This window comes from Staurois parvus, unplaced genomic scaffold (assembly GCF_062004578.1).
Source record: "Staurois parvus isolate SC_StPar_1 unplaced genomic scaffold, SC_StPar_1.0 ptg000261l, whole genome shotgun sequence".
In the NCBI taxonomy this organism is placed as follows: Eukaryota; Metazoa; Chordata; class Amphibia; order Anura; family Ranidae; genus Staurois; species Staurois parvus.
Window position 1 is genome coordinate 1,526,844 of NW_028318057.1, and position 26,956 is coordinate 1,553,799.

The 26,956-nt window shown below is 39.5% G+C and overlaps 1 protein-coding gene across 3 annotated transcripts in view; it reads left to right on the forward strand.

The window, feature by feature from the left end:
- The window catches only part of LOC149459407 (uncharacterized), a 132,117-nt gene that overhangs the window by 36,433 nt on the left and 68,728 nt on the right, over positions 1-26,956 (forward strand). For all 3 annotated transcript variants that reach the window (XM_089681163.1, XM_089681164.1, XM_089681162.1), the window contains exon 2: positions 1,291-1,366. In XM_089681163.1, coding sequence (XP_089537289.1) covers positions 1,316-1,366 — 51 coding nt within the window. In that variant the 5' untranslated portion in view covers positions 1,291-1,315. The remainder of the gene's footprint in view (positions 1-1,290; positions 1,367-26,956) is intronic.

Genomic DNA, 26,956 nt, shown 5'->3' on the forward strand with positions numbered 1-26,956 from the left:
AAGCCAGGTAGGTGCTAAGGTAAAAGATGTCCCACTACTATCCCCTATCCCAAAACACAGAGAATGGTAAAAAATGTTTAACCTTTTAGCAGTCCTTTTAATTTGCGCCATTTGCTCACTTGTCCTAAATACATGGTTTGAAAATGTTTTGTAAAATCTGCCGTAGAGCTTACTTATGACAACACTTTGGAAAATGTGAGTTCTTGTTTGTAACTTTCAAAATTCAAAAAAATACTCCCTTTGGGAAAAAAAAAACGCAAAACAAAATGTGTGCAAGGCAGAACAAGTATGCTTAAGATGTACTTCTCCCCTGTCTGTTGTTACACTTGCGATGTGCCTAACCAAAAAGTATGATGGCTGTCTGTGCTAATGCTAAGCTAACCTGAACTAAGGAAATTCCAGGTTCACAAAAACCTTGAAGATGGTGTAATGCTTAAAATATTATTTTCTCTTTGAGACTCCATACAGAGCACAGTGGCAAGTTGCTTTTGGTTGTAAAATTTTCAGATTGAATTACTGCCCAGTGCCTACATATTTTAGTGTCAGAGTGCTTTCTTGTGAGGTACTTTATACTTGTTAAACATGTCATGCAACAACGTCATTAGTGTAATATGTAAAGCCTGGCATTTTTTCTTATCAATAAAATTTTGTCAGGTATGATATTTCACTATGTGTTGCAAGGTAAACATCATTTTAATTTGCTATACCATAATAAACAATTACCATTTTTTTAAAAAGAGAAGTAGGGTTTTTTTTTTAACCTAGTTATACTTACCTAGGTGAATGCAGCGTCTAAGTGTGAGAACTCAGTAATCACATGACCGCTGATTGCTGAGTCCTCACAGCCGCTCTAAGCAGAGGGTGGTGACCGTCAGTCACCGCTGTCTGTTCTGCCCCCCCCCAAGCAATCACTGGAGCAATGGGCTGTGGGAGGGGGGAGAGGGCAGTTGGCTCAGGCTTTCAGCGGCACGCTGAGAGGCACTCCAGACTCTGAGGTAGATCCCAACTTTAAAGCCCGAATCTTTCGATGGCCTGGACCGGGCGAGTGACAGCTGAAATATGGTCACAGGAGTGCAGAACGAACAAAAGAGCTTTGGCTGTACTCCTTTTTAACTGAGTGGCAACTGATTGACTCCATATAATGTAACAGTACCCTCACAAAAAGTATAGTCAAATTATGTAAAAAAATCTGGATGGTAACAAATAAGAAACCTTTGTGTAACTTCAGAATGGATAAAAAGCAAATTAATTTTAGGTCTTATGTATTAACTTTTTACTTTTACATTTTAGGTCAAGCTGGCCTGGTTTGTAAGAAATGTATCATCGTGGTGGAGACAGGGGGTGGCATCAAAGACATCGGAGAGATGTAAGTGCCCCTAGTATCATTTAGTACGTGCTAAGCAAAGGATTAGAAGGAAATTATTTCTGACATTCTTCACAAGTTATATGAATTAACTGCTTCCCGACGGCCCTATAGCAGAAACACTGCTTCAGAGCAGCACGGGTGTGCAAAATCACGTGTGTGTGTATGTGTATATATATGTATGTATCAGGGGCGGACTGACAACTCATGGGCCCCCCAGGCAATAGGGGATCATGGGGCCCCTGTGTCCTTGCCCAAACTCAAAAAAAGCCTATGAAAAAGGTACCAGGGGCATCTCATGGGGCCCCCTACTGACCCCGGGCCCTCGGGCATTGCCCAAATTTCCAAATGGTCAGTCTGCCCCTGGTATGCATGTATGTATATGTGTGTGTGTGTATATATATATATATATATATGTGTGTGTCTGTATGTATATATGTGTGTGTGTGTGTGATTTTGCATTTCTGGGTAGGACAGCTGCAGCTGTCAATCTCTGTGGCGCCCAGTGATTACCGAAGATCTCCGATGGGGAGGAGAACTGTTTTGTTTACTAACAGTTCTCCGCCCTGTCAGCTCTGGCACCTTCTTTGGATGGCTGTGCACAGCACATCCATCCAAAGCAGTGTGCTTACAGTGAAGCACACAGACATCCCCCCCATAGTAAAACGCACACAGTTAACCCTTTGATCGCCCCTCATCTTAACCCTTCCTGCCCAGTGTCATCAGTACAGTACTTTTTTTTTTTTAGCACTAATGACTGTGTTGGTGTCACTGGGGATGTCAGTGACACCAAGTCAGTTTCCCCCCAGTGTCAGAATGTCTGCCGCAGTCCCGCTATAACTCGCTGCTCGCCGCCATTACTAGTACAAAAAAAAAAAAATTAAACCCCAGTATATATATCGTTATTTGTAAATGCTATAACTTTCACGTAAACCAATTAATTTTACACGTATTGGGATTTTTTTTTAGCAAAGACATGTAGCAGAATAAATTTTGGCCTAAATTTATGATGAAATATGTTTTGGTTTTTTTTTGGTTTTTTAATTTTTTACTGGACATGTTTAATAGCAAAAAGTCAAATATATTGTTTTTTTCTAAAAATTGTAGCGCAAAAAATAAAAAAGGCGAGCAAATACCACCGAAAGAAAGCTCAATTTGTGGGTAAAAAAAGGACGTAAATTTCATTTGGGTGTCATGCACAATTGTCAGTTAAAGTAACACAGCGCCGTAACACAAAAAATGGCCTGGTCAGGAAGGGGAGTAAATCCTCAGGAGGGCAAGTGGCTAAATTACCATACTAATTCTCCTTTGGCCCTACTTCTCCTGTGGGTCACATGAGTACACTTCGTTCTGCCTTCCTGTGACCCGTTTTCAGCTGTTGGTTGACGTCACAGACCTGGTCCAGGCTCTGGAAAGCTCCTGACTTTAATGTTGTTCTCCACCCAGATGCCTGACCGCAGGCTGGCCCAGCCTCTCAGCATGCCACTGCGAGCCTGAGCCAGCTACTGCTGCTCCTTCCACAGCCTGGCGCTCTGGTAAGTGCTGGAGGGGCAGAGCAGAGAGCAGGTGACTGACAGTCACTGGCTCTCTGCAGACTGAAGATGGAGAAGTGAGCAAAAAAGCAGTGTGTTTGTTTTTTTGTTTTTTTTAAGAACTTTGCTTTTAAATTTATTGTAAAGGTTCAGTTACGCTATGGTTCTGATTTATAACAGAGAGCAGATATTGCTAATTGCTCTCGGCTATACTCCACTATAGTCCACATTTTATGCAATATTCTTTGTCCATTCCTCATTTAACCACTTAACCTCCAGAAGGTTTTGCCCCCTTCATGGCCATGGCAATTTTGTTTTGCTATTCCATGCTGTGCTACTTTAACTGGCAATTGCTCAGTCATGCAACACTGTACCCAAATTAAATTTTATATAAATGTTTTCACACAACACACAAATAAAGGTTTCTTTTGGTGGTATTTGATCACCACTGGGGTGTGTTTTTGTTTTTTATTATATAAGTGAAAAAGGACAGAAAATTAAAAAAAAAAAAAAAACATTTATACTATCTGTTATAGAACATATCCAACCAAAAAAAATCTAATTTCTTCATAAATTTAGGCCAAAATGTATTCTGCTACATGTCTTTGGTAAAAAAACAAAACAAAATCCCAATAAGTGTATGTGAATTGATTTGTATGAAAGTTATATATCTACAAACAGTAGTGTATATGCTGGAATTTACATAGCTCTGATGCTATACAGGTAATGGCGATGATGAACGACTTATAGTGGGACTGTTATAGTGTGGCAGGCAATCGGGCGCTAACAGACCATCACTGGAAGGCAAACTAGCTGACATTAAAACAAAGTTTTGTGGTGGGGTGCAATCTCCAACCAAATCTGTGTGTGACGAAATTGTTACCACAACTTGGTACTGTAAATCTTAAAAATATCCAATACTATAAATCACTAGCTGTGTTAAATCGCAGATACATACTCTGCCTACTCATCGCAAATATATACGACCAAGACCAGAAGGTAGTTTCTTTTCCTTTGCTTGGAACGCAGATGAGTGTGTATTTTCGATTTTACATGCGAGTGAAATACATTTTGCCGAATAGATATTATATAAACTACTACTCTATGGGTGGCCCTTTTGCATTATCTTTCTCTTGGAACACCTATTGACTCATATTCAGGGCTGAGAATTACCCTCTTGAGAGGCCTACAGGTGGGAAGAGAGCAGTATCCAGCGTGCGGGGTATACAGATAAAGCGCATTTGACCTACAGTGGGGCAAAAAAGTATTTAGTCAGCCACCAATTGTGCACGTTCTCCCACTTAAAAAGATGAGAGAGGCCTGTAATTGGCATCATAGGTAGACCTCAACTATGAGAGACAAAATGAGAAAAAATCCAGACAATCACATTGGCTGATTTAGAAATAATTTATTTGCAAATTATGGTGGAAAATAAGTATTTGGTCAATATCAAAAGTTTATCTCAATACTTTGTTATATATCCTTTGTTGGCAATGACAGAGGTCAAACGTTTCCTGTAAGTCTTCACAAGGTTGGCACACACTGTTGCTGGTATGTTGGCCCATTCCTCCATGCAGATCTCCTCTAGAGCAGTGATGTTTTGGGGCTGTCGCTGGGCAACACGGACTTTCAACTCCCTCCAAAGGTTTTCTATGGGGTTGAGATCTGGAAACTGGCTAGGCCACTCCAGGACCTTGAAATGCTTCTTTTGAAGCTACTCCTTCGTTGCCCGGGTGGTAATGTTTGGGATCATTGTCATGTTGGAAGACCCAGCCACGTTTCATCTTCAATGCCCTTGGTGATGGAAGGAGGTTTGCACTCAAAATCTCACGATACATGGCCCCATTCATTCTGTCCTGTACATGGATCAGTCGTCCTGGTCCCTTTGCGGAGAAACAGCCCCAAAGCATGATGTTGCCACCCCCATGCTTCACAGTAGGTATGGTGTTCTTTGGATGCAACTCAGCATTCTCTCCCCTCCAAACACGACAAGTTGTGTTTCTACCAAACAGTTCTATTTTTTTTTCATCTGACCATATGACATTCTCCCAATCCTCTTCTGGATCATCCAAATGCTCTCTAGCAAACTTCAGACGGGCCCGGACATGTACTGGCTTAAGCAGGGGGACACGTCTGGCACTGCAGGATCTGAGTCCCTGGCGGCGAAGTGTGTTACTGATGGTACCCTTTGTTACGTTGGTCCCAGCTCTCTGCAGATCATTCACTAGGTCCCCCCGTGTGGTCCTGGGTTTTTTGCTCACTGTTCTTGTGATCATTTTGACCCCACGGGGTGAGATCTTGCGTGGAGCCCCAGATCAAGGGAGATTATCAGTGGTCTTGTATGTCTTCCATTTTCTAATTATTTCTCCCACAGTTGATTGCCTATTGCAGATTCAGTCTTCCCAGCCTAGTGCAGGTCTACAATTTTGTTTCTGGTGTCCTTCGACAGCTCTTTGGTCTTCACCATAGTGGAGTTTGGAGTGTGACTGTTTGAGGTTGTGGACAGGTGTCTTTTATACTGATAAGTTCAAACAGGTGCCATTGATACAGGTAATGAGTGCAGGACAGAGGAGCCTCTTAAAGAAGAAGGTACAGGTCTGTGAGAGCCAGAAATCTTGCTTGTTTGTAGGTGACCAAATACGTATTTTCCACCATAATTTGCAAATAAATTTTTTCCAAATCAGCCAATGTGATTGTCTAGATTTTTTTTTCTCATTTTGTCTCTCATAGTTGAGGTCTACCTATGATGCCAATTACAGGCCTCTCTCATCTTTTTAAGTGGGAGAACTTGCACAATTGGTGGCTGACTAAATACTTTTTTGCCCCACTGTATATGAGAATATGGATCTCAAAGTGCACATACATTGACTGTACATTAATTGTGTGGACTGTATATACATTTTTATGTATTTATGTATTTATTTTCTTCAGCACGGATTTTGTTTAATTTTATTTATTTATAAGGGTTTATACACCACAGTGAGGATGGTGTAAGTGGGAGACATTTAACGTGATCTATTTTATGTTATAGGTGCTAAGCATTTATTTATGAGCTTATTTATATACAGTGCATGCACATTTATTATATTGCTTTTTAGAAGGTTTGTGATTGCAGCACTAGATTGTGGTCTAACACAGCTAGTGATCTATAGTATTGGATATTTTTAAGATTTACGGCTCCAGGTTTTTGTATCAATTTCACTCACATTTGGTTTGAGGAGATTCCGCTGCATCACAAAACATTGTTTTACTTGCTTAGTGTGATATGTCACACAGCTAAGTGTTGGCAGCAATCTTTGTAACATCATTAAGATCTTATTTTTTGGCAGCTCATGAGTTTGCTTATTTTGATGAACACTAATTTACATTGACATCAGTAGTGACTCTAATACACTGATATCCGATATAGTACTGTACACTGACACTGTGCTAATGACACTGGCTGGGAAGGGGTTAACATTTAGGGGCAATCAAGGGGTCAACCGTATGCCTAACAAGTGTATTATATGCTGTTTTTACTAAGAGATCTGGTTGTTTTTTTCGCTGATTGTGTGCAGAGACCTGTGTGATTGTAAACACAGGACTCGTCGCTGTCATTCGCTACAGCCGATGAGCAAGACCATGGTCAAAATCCTTGGCCAGGACCTGCTGACAAAATCTCACGATAGTCAGTGACAGCGTTGGTTAGCAGGAGCGCACATGTATGCGCCCTGTACCCAGAAGACGCTGGATAATGTATATGTACGTGATCCAGCCTGGCTTTGCCATCGGTAACTGCAGGGAGCGCGCACAGTTCTGTTTATCTTTAGGTACGCATGTATGTGGCTTATCGGCATTAAAGCCCACCCACCATGAGGTGGCAGGAGAGAGTTAAAGTAATATCTGATTGCCTCCTGGGTGATCAGGAAGGAATCCCCCCACACTCAGCAGCTTAACTATGCAAAATGATCATGTGACACTTGACTGACAGCCTTCCATTAAGCTTTCTCAGCTGCATTTAGCAGAGAGAACATCATGGGGCACAGGTTATGGCCACCATCTGCTGGAATAAAGCAGTATTAAACCCAAAAACAACAATTTTGTATATTGAAGCTTAAAAATACCTGTAGTGGCTGCTTGTTTTGTTGTTGTTTTTTTTTCCTTTATTTCATCTGGTCATCTAGCCAGTAGCACACTTTCTGTCTTAGGCATAGGTTCACACCTAGGCTTTATTTCAGTGCTTTTTCAGTTTTGCATAAACGCACTACAGGTCACATGGTTTTGTACAGGTCACGCTCACATCTGAGCGTTTTCCACCAGTTTGTTTTTTGGAAAGGATCGTGGACTTTTCTTTTTTTTTCCCCGCAGCAGGTTGCGTTTTTGGTTCCATAGACTTTAATGGAAACTAATTTAAAAAAAAAATCAGTGCTTGCATTTTTTATGCCTTTTTGCTTATTTTAGCTGGTTTGTCCCATAAGACAGACACCTCCCAAAATCACAAAACGCCTAAAAAATGTACGTGAAAAACACAAAACTCACTGGAAACATGCATCAACTGCAAGCTGCATAGGTGTGTCCCAGGCCTTAAGGGGTCATCCTTCTGGATGTAGTCGCAAGGAAGACTCCTTAGCAGCATTGTCAGTCTGAGTGGAGGATAGTTTTACACTAGCAGATTTAGTTGGAGTTTAATAAAAAAAAAATTATAGCTGAACTTCAGCCAACACTTTATAAGCAGTTACAGCAAACATTTTTTTCCTTTTTGGATAAAGGTTTTACATAAATGAATAAAAGCTGACCATTGTAAGCTCCCCTACAGTGTTAAATGGTTTGTCTCAACCCCCTAACTGCTACTTTGTCTTGCTCCTTAAAATATGTTAAAAATAAGACTTCCTGGCCAGATAACCAGGTGAAAATAAAGGGGGGGGGGAGCCTTTTGGATGTCTAAACTCCCTATTGCGGACTGTTACTCAGCACGGTGTTGATCCAGCTGTTCTTTTATGATGTGCCTTGACTATATTGTCGTTTGTGAGTACAACACCTACTTTATTTTTTATTAAACATTTTTTATGGTAATGCACTAGGCCTGTGTGCCCTCTTTTTGTTCTTTCCCCATTCAGTATATTTGGATTCCCCCGGTCCATTTGAGGGCAGCAAGGTGTGCATGTTCCAGGACATTCTTAATGTGGTTGTAGCATCGAGTCCATCCCCAAGCGCAGGAGCATTTGTGTTTGCTGGTTCTTTGTATAAAATCAAGCACCTAGGCATGCAGACTGCTTCTACAAACATTTGTGAAAGAATAGGTCAGTGAATTCAAGCGTGGTACAATGCTAGGTCGCCACCTGTGCAATAAGTCCATCCGTGAAATTTTGCTTGCTACTAAATGTTCCATAGTCAACTGTTAGTGGTATTATAACAAAGTGGAAGCAACTGGATACAACAGCAACTCAGCCACGAAGTGGTAGGCTACGTATAATGACAGAGCAAGGTCAACGAATGCTGAAAGGCACAGTGCGCAGAAGTCGCCAACTGTCTGCAGAGTCAATAGATAAAGACTTTTGTTTGGCCTTCAGATTAGCACAACAGCAATGCGTAGAGAGCTTCATGAAATGGTTTTCCATGGCCGGGTAGCAGCTTCTCGGCCTTACATCACCAAGTACAATGCAAAGCGTCAGATGCAGTGGCGTAAAGCACGCTGCCACTGGACTCTAGACCAGTGGAGATGTTCTCTGGAGTGACAAATCACGCTTCTCTGTCTGGCAATTCGATGGATGTGTCTGGGTTTGGCGGGTGCCAGGAGAACAGTACTTGCCTGACTGCATTGTGCCAAGTGTAAAGTTTGGTGAACAGGGGATTATGGTGTGGAGTTGCTTTTCAGGTGTTGGGCTTGGCCCCTTAGTTCCAGTAAAGGGGACTCTTAAGGCGTCAGCATACCAAGACATTTTGGACAATTTCATGCTCCCAACTTTGTTGAAACAGTTTGGGGATGGCCCTTTCCTATTCCAACATGCACCAGTGCACAAAGAAAGGTTCATAAAGACATGGATGAGCGAGTTTGGGGTGGAGGAACTTGACTGGCGTGCACAGAGTCCTGACCTCAACCCGACAGGACACCTTTGGGATGAATTAGAGTGGAGACTGCGAGCCAGGCCTTCTTGTCCGACGACAGTGCCTGACTTCACAAATGTACTTCTGGAAGAATGGTCAAACATTCCCATAGACACACTCCTAAACTTTGTGGACAGCCTTCCTAGAAGAGTTGAAGCTGTTATAGCTGCAAAGGGTGGGCCAACTCAATGGAACCCTACAGACTAAGACTGGGATGCCATTAAAGTTCACGTGTGTGTAAAGGCAGGCGTCCCAATACTTTTGACAATATAGTGTGTGTGTATGTATGTATGTGTATATATATATATATATATATATATATAAATCCTACAGATTTTAAGGGCAGATGGATTTCAGGAAGTAAATGCCAAATTAATCATCTGCCCTTGCTCAAAATGGCCGCAGTCAGAAATGCTAGGGGAGTGTTCAAATTGACATGGACAACATGGATGGATTGGTGAATTTGCAGCCAAATTTTAAAACCCCCCCCACTATATGCTTTATATGTTCCAATGGAAACCATATAATTTTGAAAATTGAACCTTCTAGTTGTTTCTTTGGAGAAGGAATATACACAGAGCTCTATAAGCATCTTGTATTGATCAGAATACCATGGGAGCATATAGGGACAGTGTTGGCAGCTAACGCACATGCTCAGTTTTCAGTGAGTTTCTATGCTGAGCATTTTCTCCCAGTCACATCTGAGCAGCAAATATGACTATAGAGTAGGGGTACTGAATTAAAAATCACGGAGGTCCAGTCAGTAAAATATTCTTCCAGCAGAGGTCTGAATTGCATGTTTGTGTGATGAAGCAGATTCTTCTCTTTATTTATTACAGGTACTTATATAGCACCACATATGTGTGTGTGTGTTTGTGTGTGTATATATATATATATATATATCAATCACAAGGCTTAAAATTTCGAGTCTAGACGTACTAGCCAGGCACAAACCTTACTCTCCACCAGTTGCCCCACCCAAACTTGCCCAGGTCCGCTTCCAACCCCACCCCCGTCCCCCAACCCCACCCCAGCTCCACCCCCAACCACACCCCCTTAAAGCTTATGAAATTACATTTTGCTTTAGAATAAAGAGTTCAAAATATAAAAAACTGCAATTATAACATAGCTTTATTATGTCAATTTAAACATAACAGCAATAGCTTAATAGCAATAGGGTGCAATCAAAAAATCAAGTTTTACAGTTTTAAACCTGTAGTAAACATTTTGTATTTTTTTGTTTATCTCCTGCATCTTTAAAAAGACACTTTAGTAACTAAAGTCTCTTTTAAAAGATGTAAGTTTAGTTTACAGAAGTATAGCATAAGAAAAAGTGCTTATTTTGATGCCAAAAACATGGAATAATAGTTACTGTAAACATGTTGTATTTTTTATCTCCAGTACAGACCTTAGAAAGGTGTGGCATTAAGAAAAAAAGAAAAAAGTGCCTCTTTTGATGGCCAAAAAACATTGCATAAAATATATAACAATAGTAAACATTTTACCAAAAATGTGCTAATAGAGCAGCCATGGTTTGTGTTGTACAGCAGGACCAAGACGTGTGTAATACCCTTTTTCTGATGCAAAATACCACTTCAATGGCTGTGTGTGGATTGCATTCTATTCCATGAAGAAAAAACACACCAAAAAATCATTTTTTGGATGACAAAGAGCAGTAGGAAGCCAGTTTCACATCAAGATTTGCTATGGACCAATCCTGCTGTACAATGAAAACCATTGCAAATCTTGATGTGACTTGGGACTTGTGTAATACCCTTTTTCTGATGCAAAATACTACTTCAATGGCTGTGTGTGGATTGAAATCTATTCAATAAAGGAAAAAAAACACCAAAAAAAGATTTTTTGGGATGACACAAAGCAGTAGGAAGCCAGTTTCACATCAAGATTTGCAATGGTTTTTGTTTTACAGCAGGACCAAGACTTGTGTAATACCCTTTTTCTGATGCAAAGGACCACTTCAATGGCTGTGTATGGACTGCAATCTATTCAATAAAGAAAAAAAAAACACCAAAAAAAGCCAGTTTCTCATCAAGATTTGCAATGGTTTTCATTGTACAGCAGGACCAAGACTTGTGCAATACCCTTTTTCTGATGCAAAATACCACTCCAATGGCTGTGTGTGGATTGCATTCTATTCAATTAAGAAAAAATCACACCAAAAAAAAAATCATTTTTTGGATGACAAAAAGCAGTAGGAAGCCAGTTTCACATCAAGATTTGCAATGGTTTTCGTTGTAAAGCAGGATTGGTCCTGTGTTCAATACTTATTTTACCTGCTGTATGTACTCCAACTTTGGAGACTCTCAAAATGTATAGAGTTACTTGTAGGACTGCAGATATACTAGGATGCCGTGAATTGGCCTCTGCAGCTTACACATATCTTTGCAAATGTGTGAAAACTAAACCCCTTGTTTTAACATGAGGGTAATTTGTTTGACAAGGTAATTTGGTTTGTTGCAGGCTGGCTGGAAAGTAAGCCGAGAATTTTTGTTTGTTCCAATTTGTCTGCAAAGTGTAAATATGTTTTATCCCATTTTTATGTGCTCTACCTTTTTTCACAAAATCTCAGCAAAAAACCATGCAAAACCTACTACCCCTCACGGTCTCTGGCTCACTTGGTTCTTAGTGAGCCCAGGAGCCCTGTAGATTCAGGATGGAGAGCAGCGGAAGATCTGTGCTGTCCTGCATTGCTCTTCTCTAGGCTGAATGAGTTTGGGACAACTTAAAGTGTTACTAAACCCACAACAGTAAAATCAGCCTGCATATGCAGTAAAGCATGCTTGTTATACTCACTGTGGAACCTAATCATTGTGTAAAAAGGCTGTTTGTTCCCTTCTTCTCTGTCTCTCCTCTTGTTGAAATGTCCACCTGATACAGACTGAATCCGTAGTCACATGCACATGCTCAGTTTGGTGTGTATTGCTAGAGAAGGTTTTTTTTTTTCTTGGGAGGGTGCATGCGATCAGCTCAGGGCCAATCAGCACTGTCCAGACAGAGGTTAAGGGGTTTCACATCCTCCTAGAGCAGAAAGAAAACTCTTCCTACAAGCTTTAACCAATGCTCTGCTGAAGTCACAAGACTGCTCTAACTGCTGATGAGAAAATGTATTTATCTGTTAATATTTACTAAAATAATTGCATTTCCATGTTGCGTGCGCTGTGGGAGACCAGATATAGTGAATGCAGGGTCCTGGGTTTAATAACATTTTAACTTTGAACACTATGGATTCACAAGCTCAGTATCCTGGCTTCACTGTCACAGACTGTGGGTCCAAAAAGGGAGCAAAGAGTAAATAAGTGCTAGGCATAATATGTACAGATGTAAACATAAGAGTTCATTAACCACTAGCCTACAGGGCACTTATACCCCCTTCCTGCCAAGGCCAATTTCCAGCTTTCAGCGCTGTTGCACTTTGAATGACAGTTGTGCGGTCATGCAACACTGTACCCATATGAAATTTTTATAATTTTTTTGTGACAGAGCTTTATTTTGGTGGTATTTAATCACCTCTGGGTTTTTTATTTTTTCTTAAACAAACCAAAAACCACTGAAAATTTAAAAAAAAAAAAATGTTTTTTCTTAGTTTTTGTTATGGAGGCATGGATGAGCACTGAGAGCTGACACTGATGGACACTGACAGGTGGCTCTGCTGGGGCTACAGAGATCATCAGGGCACACTGATCATCAGTGCTCTGATGATCTGTGTACATGTCCCCTCCGAGGAATGCCGATTACCGGCTGTCCTCTCCTCACAAGCTGTCAGCGTGACAGCTCGTGGGGAGCAAAATGCCGATAACCGGCATTTCCCTGTTTACATGTGATCACCTGTGATTGGACACAGCTAATCACATGACCAAGCCGACATCTTCGGCTCTTTCTGTGGATAGGTGATCCGCTGTGTCCTAGGGACACAGCGCATCGCCGCACTGCGTGCTCTGGGAGCCGCGCATGCGTGGTGAGAATGGGAGAACGTCATATGACATCCTCCCAGAATGAGAGAACCACCTTTCGTCCGTCATATTACTATATTGCGGGCAGGAGGCGGTTAAATTCCCTTATGGTACATCAGGGATTAACTCCATTCCATCTTGAACACTTGCTGCAGCTCCTCAAGAAACTAATGAAAATCTTTAAATATATAAAAGGATCTTTAGTGGGCACAAATCAAAGTGTAGCTTGTCTTTGAGACATGCGCTCTGCATTTTATTTTATTGAGCGCTCACAGCCATCAAGCATGCTTCTTAGGATAGACCTGGCAAATTGCCCCATATTGGGCTCTTTCACATCTCAATCCTGATTTTTATCAGGTCATCAACACTTTCTCACGCAAATTCCTTGTGGTCATCGCTTCGCACTCATAGTAGCACTGCCCTATCAGTACCAACCAGCAGGTAATCTTGTTGCATTTGGGCGGGGCCCCTTCAGGAAGCGTTTGGGCAGCATTTTTCATCCACTGGTCTCAGTTTTTTTATTAATTTTTGTTTCGTCATTTTTGCCTGAGATATATGAGAAGTCTGTGGATGTGTTCACATAACAATTTGTTCTTAATATTTCCTGGCGTTTTTTTCGTCACATGGAATCATACGTTATGCCTTCTTGTGCACTTCTGAAGAAGAGATTTTTGTTGATCTCGAAACGCGTCAAGTGTGAACCATGCATGATCCATGATTAGATTTGCAATACCATCTCTGATGATACTGCCGCAATATGTATTGTAGCTTTATATTTATGTTTGAAGATTGTAAAAATAAAATTTCGTACTGTTTTTATAAAAAATCTCTTTTGAATTGTTGAAATTTATCATACAAGTAAATTGTGCTGTTAAAGTCCTACCAAAAAGAGGACTTTCCCACCCTTGTATTCTTCTTCTTTTTTTTTTTTTTTAATATTTTATTACATTTTTTTCATTTCTATTCCATTCCAATATAAAATTCAATGTCACTTATTCAAATATTTTCACCCAACATACAACATACAAAATTAAAAATACAAAAACCTTCCCCCACCCCCTCCCTCTCCCAATCCGTACCTTCCCCTCCCTTCCATTCAGCACCAATCCTCATCTTTTCTTTTTTTTGAAGTCCTAGGGTTTTCTATATACTTTCCATTAGTTTAACCTTTCTAAACTCCTCCCACTTTTTCCACTGCTCACGAAAATTTTCCATTTTATCTTCGTCTAAATGGTATATCCTTTTCCATCCAGAATTTAGGAATTAAACTTTTTGCTGTGTTCATATACTGCAATAACCCAGAGTGTCTATATTTTTCTACTGTTAGCTCTGTTTCATGTAACAGACATATCCCTGGATCCTTTAATATTTTTATCCCCGTTAACTCTCGTACCTGCTGGATTATTTCTTCCTAATATTCTTGGATTTTATAACACTCCCACCAAATATGACCTACCGTGCCCTGTTCCCCACAACACCTCCAACATAAAGGTGATTTATCTCTATTTTGTTTGTGTACTATATTTGCTGTCATATACCACCTCGCCAATCATCTCTATATCCTTCGTACTTACATTACCGTGTGTTAATTTATAAATATTTTTTTGTTTAACTTCTTCTATCTTAACTCCTAATTCTCTTTCCCATTTCCCCATATATGCCGGTGCCGTGCTTGTTGTTAATTTAGTAAGAATTTTATATATTTTTGAATTTCCGTGTTTCCCATCCCCCCCGTGTGCTAAACAAAAGTTCAAATGGGTTCCACTTTTCTTTCTTCCTTAAGGGCCTCGGGAGGTTTTCTATAAAATGTTTCATTTGGAAATAACACCACTCATCCACTCTATTAAACAACTGCTTCTTCTTTTTCATTTCCCCCAAGGAGCATATCTCCTCACAATTCATTAGATCTCTTAACTGTGCATCTCCTTTTTTTATCCATCTCCCTACAATCTTTCCATTCCACGGCGGGAAGAAATCTGTGTTTACGAAAGGCATTAACATTGAGTTAAATTCCCACCCCATCTGTTTGTGCATTGTGTCCCAAACTCTCATAACCATTCTTGTGAGTATGCTTGTACTATCCTCCATTCCACGACCGCGAGGTGGTAACCATATTATCTTACCCAAATGTACTTTAATATATTTTCAATATCTATCCAACTCTTCCTCTGTGCATTGTGTATCCAGTCAAAAATTTGTGCTATTAATACTGAGTTATAATATCTTTTAAAATCAGGAACACCTAATCCCCCCTTTTTCTTTATCTCTAGTTAGAACTTCATAACGTATTCTAGGTTTTCCATTCCTCCATATAAACTTTGTCATGATTTTTTTCATTATCCTAAAATACTGTTCTGGCAGTTATTGGAATCATCTGGAATTTATATAAAATTTTTGGAACAATTGCCATTTTAATTAAATTTATTCTTCCTAACCAAGATATACCACTATAGCCTAAATTTTTTCATTTCTTCTTTGATTTCATTTAAAAATGGAATATAATTTGCCTTATATAAATTCTTTAAGGATGCTGTTAACTTTATTCCCAAATATTTTAGTTCTTTTTCTTTCCATGTGAAAGAAAATTCCTTTTGTAAACCCTTTCACTTTCTCCTTGGTAGATTTATATTCACAATTTCCATTTTAGTTAGATTGATTTTTAAATTCGAGAGCTCCCCATATTCCTACAGTGCCCTTATTAAGTTGGGTAATGTTATCCTTGAAAAGAAACAGAATGCCATCCAGATTGATATGGTAAACGTATCTTAACTATATCTCCGACTCACATGAATAAAAGCGTGGATTATAAACCTAATTACTGGAACACAGAAAAAAATGGCAGTTGGCCATGTTATATTTATTAGATCACATGGATCATAGAAAGGTTGACATTAACATGGTGAACATGTTGCAATCATAGTAAAATCAAAGAATTAACATGAAAGAACCGCTCAGCATCTTCAAATACGGCTGTATGGGCAAGAATGGATCCATATGAGGCAATGAAGTTTCCTTTCTGTATTCATCAACAATTAAGTTCCATATAGTACATCCTAGTGAAGAAATATTCTTCTTGGACTGTTCCTTCATAAAGCACACAGTGAAACTGGATGAACTCCTAGGGATTAAATCATGGAAAAATAATGAATGCAGAGGAAACAGAGGGTAGTCACTTTCCATTCACCTAAAAGGATGCACATACTCAAATAGCCATGTATAGCTCTTCTTTACCTTCTCTTTGGCTGTGCCATCATGAATATGTAATAGATGTAAAATCTTCCTGGATAACCACCCCAGTTGAAAATGAATCCACAATAGCAAATGGTTCTATAAGTGAATAACCGTGAATGGTGAAAACAGAATATCAGTGATACGGGAATATATATAATGAAATAAAGAAATATGGATTACCATAGAGAAAATCAGAAAAATCCCTTTCACTAAAAATGTGAAAAAATCCCTATATTGTGAATAGGGAGGTGAGGATCCAGGGTAGTATATATAGGTAGTCCAAAAAGCCATGCAGGCATTATTATACCATAATATAAATACCCAATTAGGGTTTCCAAAAATTGCTCCTATTAGAGACTTAGTGTGGTTCCTAAAGGTGTAGATGAGACTGAAGTCCCGTATCACTAACCGTTTAAAACATAGTATATATTGTATACCAGCTAATGTGATTCCCGTTAAAAAATTGCGGTCTAAAGTGACTCAGCCAAACAGACTACTACTTGCCTCCGGTGGAAGTGAGCTGTGTCTCATAAATCGCCAAAAAGACTCCTTAAAACGGTTGCCTTGTCATATTCTATATTGCCTCATGCGTATCCAAGATGGAGCTGCATCGTTTGCTTCTTCTCCCCTCGTGGATACCGCACCCTATGAAGACGCCGAGCGTGATGATGTCATTATGTTGCCGCGTTTCGTCCGCCAATCATCGCAGACTTCGTCAGAACTGGGAGGGGACAAATCATCCATTGCCTTATATAGTGCCTTAATTGCACCTTTTTAAACCACTTACGTCGCCCTCTTGTGTTGAAATGTCATCACTACATTAAAATCAAAATCACATAAAAAACATATGATTGTAGAAGAACTTTAAGAAAAAGGCCCGATTTAAATGGAATTATTCAAGATAGTGTTCAAACTGAATTTTTAAATTAAAGTATACTCCCATATTGTCAGATAGTCTTGTGGACATATTGAATCAAACAAGTTCTTCTTACTCAATTCAAAAAGACTTTAAAGTTAAGTTCTGTATTTAGGCCATGTGGCAATAATGTACCGAGAGTATAAATCCAGTATTTTTCTTTTTGGAGGAGTACTTTATCAAAGTCACCCCGCCTTGCAGAGATATTTAGCAGGAAAAATCCCTTTACTTTCAGACCGTCAGTTCTTCCCATGTGAACATCCCTAAAATGCTGGTCTAAGGGATTTTCTCTTTCCTTTTCACTTCTATTTTTATTCCCATTTATAATATCCCTCAGATGTTCACCAATTCTTACTCTGTGTCCTTTTAGTCTTTCCTATATAGATCTTTTTACATGGGCATTCAATCATGTAGATCACTTTACTACTGGAGCAGTTGATGAAATTTTTTATTTGAAAAGCTTGAGATTTATCAGTATTAAAAAATTGGTCCGTTTTGCGTACAAAGGGACAAATTTGACAATGACCACACAGAAACATACCTACTACCCTATTATTTTTTGTTAACCAATTAGCTCAGGGAACCTTTTTAAATTCCGACTGAACCAGTAGGTCATTCAGATTGGAAGCTCTTTTTGCTACCATTAATGGCCTTTCACCTACAGTTTGTACTAGCCTACTGCCATTTCTTTCTGTGTTCCAGTAATTAGGTTTATAATCTACGCTTTTATTTAACCACTTGCCTACCAGGCACTTATACCCCCTTCTTTACCAGGCCAATTTTCAGCTTTCAGCGCTGCCACACTTTGATTATCAATTGCGCGGTCATGCAACATTGTACCCATATGAAATTTTGATAATTTTTTTCTCACAAATAGAGCTTTCTTTTGTTGGTATTTAATTGCCACTGGGCGCTTTACTTTTTGCGCTATAAATAAAAAAATTGCAAAAAATTTGAAAAAAAAAAAGTTTATTTGTTTCTTTTATAAAATTTTTCAAACAGGTATTTTTTCTCCTTCACTGATGTGTGTTGATGAGGCAGCACTGATGGGCACTGATAGGCGGCACTGATGGGCACTGATAGGCAGCACTAAAGGGCACTGATAGGCAGTACTAATGAGGTGGCACGGATAGGCGGCACTGATAGACAGCACTAATTAGGGGTCACGGATAGGCGGCACTAATATGCAGCACTGATAGGCGGCACTGATAGGTGACACTGATGATGGGTACTGATAGACGGCACTGACTGGCATCACTGCTGGGCACTGACTGGCACAACCCCTGGGCACTGACTGGTGGCACTGACTGGCAGCACTGCTGGGCTGCACTGGTGGGTGGCACTGGTGGGCAGCACTGGTGGGTGGGCACAGGTGGGTGGCACAGGTGGGTGGCACTGCTGGGCACATGTAGGTGGCACTTCTGGGCACAGGTAGGTGGCACTGCAGAGTGGCACAGGTGGGTGCACTGCTGGGCACAGGTGGGTGCACTGCTGGGCACGGGTGGGCGGAGCTAGTGGGCGCACTGCTGGGCGGAACTTGCAGGTGGCACTGCTGGGCACCGATCATCAGGGCACTGATCATCAGTGCCCTGATGATTGGTGCCGATCCCCGCTCTGACAACTGCCGGTTCTCGGCAGTACTTTCCTCACGATCTGACAGTGTGAGGAAAGTGCAGCCGAGAACTGGCACTTGCATTTCCCTCTGATCAGCGTGTCATTGGACACCGCTGATCACGTGGTAAAAGGCCGCTGTGATTGGCCTTTTACCACATCACGTGATCAGCTGTGTCCGTAGGACACAGCGATCACGGAGATCGCCGGGTGCGTGCCCCCTGGGGCGCGCAGGAGAGCGCGTTCTGGGAGGACGTCGTATGACGTCCACCCAGAACTGGCCGGCCGCAGTGAAGCCGTCATTCGGCTATCTGCGGTCGGCAGCTGGTTAAGTGAGTCGGAGATATAGTTAAGATACGTTTACCGTATCAATCTGAATGGCATTCTGTTTCTTTTGATGTATGTTCTTAAAGGTTATTATAACCTGTTCAGCCATCTTTATAAGGTCTAATTTTTGATAATTGACATTTACATGGTGAACAGAGTTTTGAACAAGAAAAATGGCCTATCAGATAGATGATGAAATGAACGCAGAAATTAAATCTGCATTCACAAAGAATTTTAACCAGCTGTCTAATGATAGTAATGTGGACATTAAAAATAAATTTAAAATTCATAAAAAATTTACAATCAAGTATTTAAATAGAAAATGGGATATTACTTTCCTAGAGTCATATATTGAGAAAGGAATTGTCCCTAGAGGGCTAAGGGAAAGAGTTATACCGGCAGAACATCTCCATGCTCCAAGATTCTTGGAAAAATGGAAGGATACCTGTATAAGGCATGGCATTGAAGTCATGTGTCTAATAGTGGAGGAGGAAAAGGTTCAACTGAGTGAATTATCTGAACAAATCGATATTAGTATTAAATCCCTTGACCCTCTGAAGGAAAACCCAGACTTTGAAAAATATAATGACTTTCTTAAAATGGAGATAGAAAAAATTTAAAAAAACTTAACGTTAACTAAACAACAAAAATTTAAAAGGGATTTGGAGGACTGGGAGAGAGAAGAGATATTTGATCTATCCAATAATGGAGGAAGAAGTCGATCCAAATGAAAAAGATACCCATCGAGAAATAGACAATATTCATCTATGAGTGAGGATGATGATAACAATAAGAGATCAGTAAGTTTTTTTAGAAGAGGAAAAGACTATGGGGGAAAATCAGGGTATTATGAAACAAGGAAACAAACAAACCAATACAACAAAAGACGAAGAGGTAGTCAGACCACCCCCAAAATTACCAATCGAACTCGGAGTCACAAGAAAGAGAATCAAAATCTCGAGATAATGGTAAAGACCTTAAAGTAATAAATCTATCTAACTTTGAACTAGACACTACGATCTACTACGAAAGGGATTAACATTTTCTCCCACTGACAAAATGGGATTGTTTGAAGTTTTTAAAGACCTGCATCTGTTTTTGAGGAATTCTATTTATTGCAGATAATGAACTTAACTCTTTTGGTTTGAATTCTGAAAAAGAAAAACAGGCAATTAAGGATTTATTAAGTCTCTTGGATGAAGGAATCATTGCAGAAGAGACCAATGAGGGGGTTATCTCGAATAAATGGAGAAAGCACACTAGATTGAAGACTCCCTCTAAAAGGATGCCTTATATCAGTGAAAATAAATGGCTTAGTACTTTTCTGGATTTGGTACATGATGATCTGCATAAGATAGATTGGTCTAAGAAAAATTCAGATAATCTCACTAAAGATGAAAGAAGGGCTCTTATGGAGCTAAAAAATGCTAAGGATATAGTGATTAAGAGAAGTGATAAGGGGGGGAATGTAGTGCTGATGCAGAGTAATGAATATGAAAAAGAGATCATGAGACAACTTAAAGACCCTAATACATATTGGAAATTACACATGAATCCATTTCCTAAGATAGTTGAGGCTATAAATAGGAAGGTTAACTGGGCTTTTGAAGCGAATTTGTTAACGAAACAAGAGCTTGAGATGTTAACGGTAGACATTTATAATATCCCTACATTCTATGTTATTCCTAAAATACATAAGAACCCTTCCCAACCACCAGGACGCCCAATAGTATCAGCTATAAAAGGCCCATTTTTCCTGCTAAATATCTCTGCAAGGCGGGGTGACTTTGATAAAGTACTCCTCCAAAAAGAAAAATACTGGATTTATACTCTCGGTACATTATTGCCACATGGCCTAAATACAGAACTTAACTTTAAAGTCTTTTTGAATTGAGTAAGGAGTAAGAACTTGTTTAATTCAATATGTCCACAAGACTATCTGACAATATGGGAGTATACTTAAATTTAAAAATTCAGTTTGAACACTATCTTGAATAATTCCATTTAAATCGGGCCTTTTTCTTAAAGTTCTTCTACAATCATATGTTTTTCTATGTGATATTGATTTTAATGCAGTGATGACATTTCAACACAAGAGGGCGACGTAAGTGGTTTAAAAAGGCGCAATTAAGGCACTATATAAGGCAATGGATGATTTGTCCCCTCCCAGTTCTGACGAAGTCTGCGATGATTGGCGGACGAAACGCGTCAACGTAAAGACATCATCACGCTCGGCATCTTCATAGAGTGCGGTATCCACGAGGGGAGAAGAAGCAAACGATGCAGCTCCATTTTGGATAAGCATGAGCCAATATAGAATATGACGAGGAAACTGTTTTAAGGAGTCTTTTTGGTGATTTAAGAGACACAGCTCACTTCCACTGGTGGCAAGTAATAGTCTGTTTGGTTGAGTCACTTTAGACCGCAATTTTTTTTAACAGGAATCACACCCCGAATGCTGGTTGTTCTGCCTAAAGCCCTAGTCTGAGGGAAATGTTTGGACTCTAGCTGGTATACAATATATACTATGTTTTAAACGGTTAGTGATACGGGACTTCAGTCTCATCTACACCTTTAGGAACCACACTAAGTCTCTAATAAGAGCAATTTTTGGAAACCCTAATTGGGTATTTATATTATGGTATAATAATGCCTGCATGGCTTTTTGGACTACCTATATATACTACCCTGGATCCTCACCTCCCTATTCACAATATAGGGATTTTTTCACATTTTCAGTGAAAGGGATTTTTTCTGATTTTCTCTATGGTAATCCACGTTACTTTATTTCTTTTTATATATTCCAGTATCACTGATATTCTGTTTTCACCATTCACGGTTATTCACTTATAGAACCATTCGCTATTGTGGATTCATTTTCAACTGGGGTGGTTATCCAGGAAGGTTTTACATCTATTACATATTCATGACGGCACAGCCAATGAGAAGGTAAAGGAGAGCTATACATGGCTATTTGAGTATGTGCATCCTTTTAGGTGAATGGAAAGTGACTACCCTCTGTTTCCTCTGCATTCATTATTTCATTTTTCCATGATTTAATCCCTAGGAGTTCATCCAGTTTCACTGTGTGCTTTATGAAGGAACAGTCCAAGAAGAATATTTCTTCACTAGGATGTACTATATGGAACTTCATTGTTGATGAATACAGAAAGGAAACTCCATTGCCTCATATGGATCCATTCTTGCCCATACAGTTGTATTTGAAGACTCCAAACGGTTCTTTCATTTTAATTCTTTGATTTTATTATGATTGCAACATGTTCACCATGTTAATGTGAACCTTTCTATGATCCATGTGATCTAATAGATACAACATTGCATTGGATTTTTTGTAGTGAATATTACTCCGCATGGGATTTAATTAACCACTTTTTAGGCGGTAATGCACTAGCCAACTGCCATTTTTTTCTGTGTAATGTTATCCTTGGGTTATCTACATAGAGCATATGCTGCTACTTTATGCTCTGTCTCTCTTACACAAGTTCCCCTGATATCTATGCTTTTCCTTATTTTTGCCAAAAGGGTTTCTAAGGATAGGATAAACAACAAAGGTAACAGTGGACATCCCTTTCGGGTCCCATTATACATCTTAAAGTTCTCTGATATTTCCCCATTAACCTTTATTGCCGATGTTTGCTTACTATACAATTTCTCTATCCTGGTTCTTATTATAGGACCTATTCCCAAAACGTTCAGTGTATCTAACATATAGGAACAGTCTAATCTGTCAAATGCTTTCTCAGCATCTATCGACATTAACAAAACAGAAGATTTTTCTATTTTACTTTTTTGTATAAGCAACAACGATCTTGATCCATTGTCCCTACCCTCTCTCCCAGGAAAAAACCCCACCTGATCCATATGAATCCACTCCGGCATCAAGTCTTTTAACCTATCTGCTAGCACTTTTGCATATAGTTTAATATCTATATTTAACAGGGATATTGGTCTATAACTAGAACATTGTGTACCATCTCTCCCTTCTTTTGGGATTATTGTTATGTGGGCATATAGGGATTCCTCTCTTATCCCCATCTCCCTTCCCAGTACGTTCATATATGCACTCAATTTAGGTATCAATTGATCTATAAATTTGTTTATAATATCTCACAGTGTACCCATCCGGTCCTGGACTTTTCCCTACTTTAGTGCTCTTCAATGCCCTTTGAATTTCTTCTTCTGATATTGGTCTCTCTAGGGAAGTTAACTGCTCTTCTCTCAATTTTGGTAACCCCGCTTCTTTTAGGTATGTCTGTATTTTTTTACTTCTCTCTTCCTCTTCTATTATGGACTGTTGAGGATTGATATTATATAATTTACTATAATACTCTTTAAACACTTCTACTATATTTCTAGTAGAATATTTTAGTTCTTCTTTATTATCTCTTATTTTCTCTATATAGTTCTTACCTTTCTTTTTTCTTTGAGCTCTCATCAAATACTTCCCAGGTCTATCTCCCCACCAATATCTCTTACTAATCATCTTATTAAATACTGTCCTCTTTTCCTCTTCCATTAAATTATTTATTTCTTCTAGTTTTTTCCATAACCTTCTGCTTGGTCTGTTTTGTTATTCTCTTTTTGTGCACCTGTTCTAATTCAAATAATTCTCTAAGGAGCATATTAATTCTTTCATTTCTTTCCTTTTTTTTTCGCCCCAATCGCTATTAAAATTCCTCTAATATACACCTTATGGGCTTCTCACACAGTCGCCACAGACACCTCCTCAGTCTCATTTCTTTCAAAATATTGTTCTATTTCTCTTTTAATTCTCTCTTCTGTCTCATGATCCTGAAGAAGTGTCTCATTTAATCTCCACGTGTTCATCTTTTTTTGTTCTTTTCCCCATATCAACCTCATTGTGACAGGTGCATGATCCGATAGTGTTATAACTTCTATCTTTGCTTTTACCAAAGACTCTGAGTCTGTGATCTAGCAATATATAATCCAATCTTGAATACGTCTCATGTGCATGAAAATAAAATGTATAGTCTCTATTGTACAAAGTTTTAATTTTCCAACTATCTACCAACTGACACTGTTGTAATGTTTTCCTTAGTACTTTCAAATATTTATTCCCCTCTCTCAACACATGTGACGTCATATCCATGTGTGGTTCCATGCAACAATTAAAATCTCCTGCCACAATTAATTTACCTTTAAATCCAATAGTTTCTTCAATATGTTCTTTAGATAGACCTCTGGTTTTTTATTAGGGCTGAATATATTTGCCAATGTACATTCTACATCTTGCAATTTTCCCTTTAAAAATAAAAATCTCCCCTCCGGATCCTCCATTTTTTCATCCAGACAGAACCTTATATTTTTTGCAAATCCAATTGCTACTCCATTAGCACGTTTAGTTGGGGAGTCTGCATAGTACCATACTGGATAATGCTTAGAATACAATTTCATGCTTGTTTCTTGCATTAAATGGGTTTCTTGTATAAACACTACCTCAATAAATCTTTTTTGTATCTCTCTAAGTATCTTAAATCTTTTCTCTGGGCAATTTAACCCCTTAACATTATAAGTCATAAAGTTAACCTCCTCCATTACTATATATTTTCCATTCTTTCTTTCCCTTGGATTCTTCCTGCATCCTCTATCTCCTTTCTTTATGCTGAGTATTACCTTTATCCCTTCCTCTGATGCAGATCTGTCCCTTATGGTAGTCAAAATTTTACATATTATACCTGTTAGATCTTCTCCGTGTGAAATCTCTGGTATTCCCCGTATCCTTAGAGTACTTCTCCTATCCCGGTTTTCTTAATCCTCCATTCTACCTACAGTGAGGAACAGAAGTATTTGAACACCCTGTGATTTTGCAAGTTCTCCCACTTAGAAATCATGGAGGCGTCTGAAATTCACATTGTAGGTGCATTCCCACTCTGGGAGACAGAATTTAAAAACAAATTCAGGAAATCACATTGTATGAATTTTAAAGAATTTATTTGTCTTGCACTGCTGAACAATAAGTATTTGAACACCTGAGAAAATCAGTGTATTTGGTACAGAAGCCTTTGTTTGCAATTACAGAGGTCAAACATTTCCTGTAGTTCTTGACCCAGTTTGCACACACTGCAACAGGGATTTTGGCTCACTCCGCCACACAGATCTCCTCTATATCTGTCAGGTTTTGGGGCTGTCGCTGAGCAACACGGAGTTTCAGCTCCCTCCAAAGATGTTCTATTGGATTTAGGTCTGGAGACTGGCTAGGCCACTCCAGAACCTTGATATGCTTCTTACGGAGCCACTCCTTTGTTATCCTGGCTGTGTGCTTCGGGTTGTTGTCATGTTGGAAGACCCAGCCACGACCTATCTTCAGTGCTCTGACTGAGGGAAGGAGGTTGTTGCTCAAAATCTCACAATAAATGGCCCCATTCATCCTCTCCTGAATACAGTGCAGTCATCCTGTGCCCTTCACAGAAAAGCACCCCCAAAGCATGATTTTACCACCCCCATGCTTCACAGTAGGGATGGTGTTCTTGGGATGCAACTCATCCTTCTTTTTCCTCCAAAGACGTGGAGTGAAGTTTAGACCAAAAAGTTCTACTTTGGTCTTATCTGACCACATGACTTTCTCCCATGCCTCCTCTGGATCATCCAGTTGGTCATTGGCAAACTTCAAACGGGCCTGGACATATGATGACTTGAGCATGGGAACCTTCTGTGCAATGCATGATTTGAAACCACGACGGCGTAGTGTTCTGCCGACAGTGACCTTTGAAACTGTGGGGTTTCCAGCTCTCTTCATGTCATTGACCAGCTCCTCCCTTGTAGTTCTGGGCTGATTCCTCACCTTTCTTATCATCAGTGATACCCCACGAGGTGAGATCTTGCATGGAGCCCCAGTCCAAGGGAGACTGACAGTCGTCTTTAGCCTCTTCCATTTTCTAACAATTGCTCCAACAGTTGATCTATTTTCACCAAGCTGCTTGGCAATTGCCCCGTAGCCCCTTCCAGCCTTGTGGAGGTCCACAATTTTGTCTCTGGTGTCTTTTGACAGCTCTTTGGTCTTGCCCATGGTAATAGTTGGCGTCTGACTGACTGTGGGGTGGACAGGTGTCTTTAAAGAGCTCAGACAGGTGCTACTAAGTTAGATTAATGAGTGGAGTAGAGGTGGACTTTTTAGGCACAGTAACAGGTCTTTTAGAGCCAGAATTCTTGCTGTTTATTAGGTGTTCAAATACTTATGTTCAGCAGTGCAAGGCAAATAAATTCTTTAAAAATCATACAATGTGATTTCCTGAATTTTTTTTTTTAATTCTGTCTCTGAGTGGGAATGCACCTACAATGTGAATTTCAGACCCCTCCATGATTTCTAAGTGGGAGAACTTGCAAAATCGCAGGGTGTTCAAATACTTCTGTTCCTCACTGTAGCAGCTTTCTTTGTTCTCTTCTCATTTCTATCATCCTTTTTTCTAACTTTGAGATGTTTTGGGTATTTTTATTCACTTTCACCTCCTTCTCTTTCATCCTTAATAGCATTTGCCCCAGATCTTTCTGTATTATTACTATCTCCTTTTTTATTGATTTTTCAAGACTTTTAAACATATCTGCTATTTCTCTTTCATTTGGCATCTGTAGGTAATTTTCTTGTTCTGCCGTTTCCGTTCTTTCCTTTATCTGTTGACCGCTATTAGCCATTCCCAGGGATAGTCTAGGGCTATCTTCCACACTGATTTCCAATACACTTCTTTCACTAATTCCTTGTTGTCTTTCTAGGGTCAAATTTCCCTGTAAGACTATATATTTTTTAATTGTACCTGTTAGGGAACCCTTGGGCCCACTTTATTTTTCATGGCGCTCAACAATATAGTTCGCTTATCCAAGTTCTGGGGAGGATGCGGGGTGGGGTAGGGTAGAAATTTCTCTTCTTTTATTGTCCTGTTCGTCA